Raw genomic sequence first — 1,107 nt, 5'->3', positions numbered from 1 at the left:
TTACTTAACATTTGCAATTATGGACCGAATCCATGGAAGATATGCTGAAATCTTTGTATAAACTTCAGGCAGTTCACGACTATTGCAGGCTTTTGGGTCACCAAATGAAGTGACGCCGACTGCAGTGTCTCCACAAACCAAAGGACCTCCTGAATCCCCCTGTGAAGAAACACAGATCAACACATGACTGAGGTGATTCTTCTCACTACTGATGGTCTCAAATTGATATTGTTTTTACATACATTACAGCTTCCTCCATGGCCGTAGACACACATCATCTGTGAGGCTGAGTATTTGTCTTTCCATTTATTTTTGCATTCTGTGTTATTCATGATCTTCACATCTGCTTCCATGAGATGCGTGTTGTTGTTTTTTCCTTTCTCTAAACTGAGTCTTCCCCAGCCGGCGACACTGCATACAGAATCAGGTTTGATGTCTCCCTCTTGTGTTGGTATGGAAATTATTTTGACATTTTTGTTTTGTTTGACTTTTTTCTTTAGCTGTAATACAACATTGTCATCATTATAAAACAGGCTGACTAATGATTTAATAAGAGTCATTTGAACTACTGTTACCTTCAAAAGCATAATGTCATTCTGCATAGTGTTATTGTTAAAGTCTGGATGCTTGTGGTAAGACTCCACTCTGATGCGGTCTGAACCCCTTCTTCTTTTTTTTAAGTCATGCATGCCAACTACAGCTGTTAGATTCTTATTTCTGTGTAAGAAAGTCTTATTAATGTAACAAACAACAAGATCTTTAAACTATAATATAATGATTTGAACTTATCAGACTAAATGTAAGTGATTACGGCTTCTTGCAATGTGCAGCAGTCATGACAAATCTATCAGAAATGAGAAATCCACCACAGACATGTTTACAGTCCTTCTGAAGAGAAACCATGTAAGGTCTGGAGTGGGCTTTTGCTTCTGTGCCGTTCACTATACCCACATCCACATGAGCTGAGCGAGAGATAGGGTTATAAGTCATCTTCTTCTGTACATACCAATTAAATATTTTTAACAAATCAACATAATGTGCTTTAATATAATCAGTCTCACCAGTCAAACTCAGGTGTGGTAGCAGAGAGGTCAGCAGGAGCAGAGA

At 38.2% G+C, this 1,107-nt stretch overlaps 1 protein-coding gene across 1 annotated transcript; it reads right to left on the bottom strand.

The window, feature by feature from the left end:
- Positions 1 to 1,107, bottom strand: LOC141339142 (cathepsin G-like). The gene is made up of 5 exons (XM_073844777.1): positions 1,062 to 1,107; positions 812 to 941; positions 576 to 717; positions 243 to 500; positions 1 to 159 (listed from the first exon to the last, which is right to left on the bottom strand). Exons 2-5 carry the CDS (start codon positions 901 to 903, stop codon positions 1 to 3), a joined length of 651 nt encoding a protein of 216 aa, XP_073700878.1. The 5' UTR covers positions 904 to 941; positions 1,062 to 1,107.

The sequence above is a fragment of the Garra rufa genome, chromosome 7 (assembly GCF_049309525.1).
Source record: "Garra rufa chromosome 7, GarRuf1.0, whole genome shotgun sequence".
NCBI lineage: Eukaryota > Metazoa > Chordata > Actinopteri > Cypriniformes > Cyprinidae > Garra > Garra rufa.
Note: the sequence above shows the minus strand (reverse complement) of the source record. Positions and strands in the feature narration are given on the sequence as shown.

What these genes read in the sequence shown, in the direction of transcription:
- LOC141339142 (XM_073844777.1), bottom strand. Translation starts at nt 903, where the DNA reads ATGGTTTCTCTTCAGAAGGACTGTAAACATGTCTGTGGTGGATTTCTC. An exon ending in ATGACATTATGCTTTTGAAG is followed by an intron (nt 501 to 575) that starts GTAACAGTAGTT and finishes GTTGTATTACAG; the next exon opens with CTAAAGAAAAAAGTCAAACA. An exon ending in GCCATGGAGGAAGCTGTAAT is followed by an intron (nt 160 to 242) that starts GTATGTAAAAAC and finishes GTTTCTTCACAG; the next exon opens with GGGGATTCAGGAGGTCCTTT.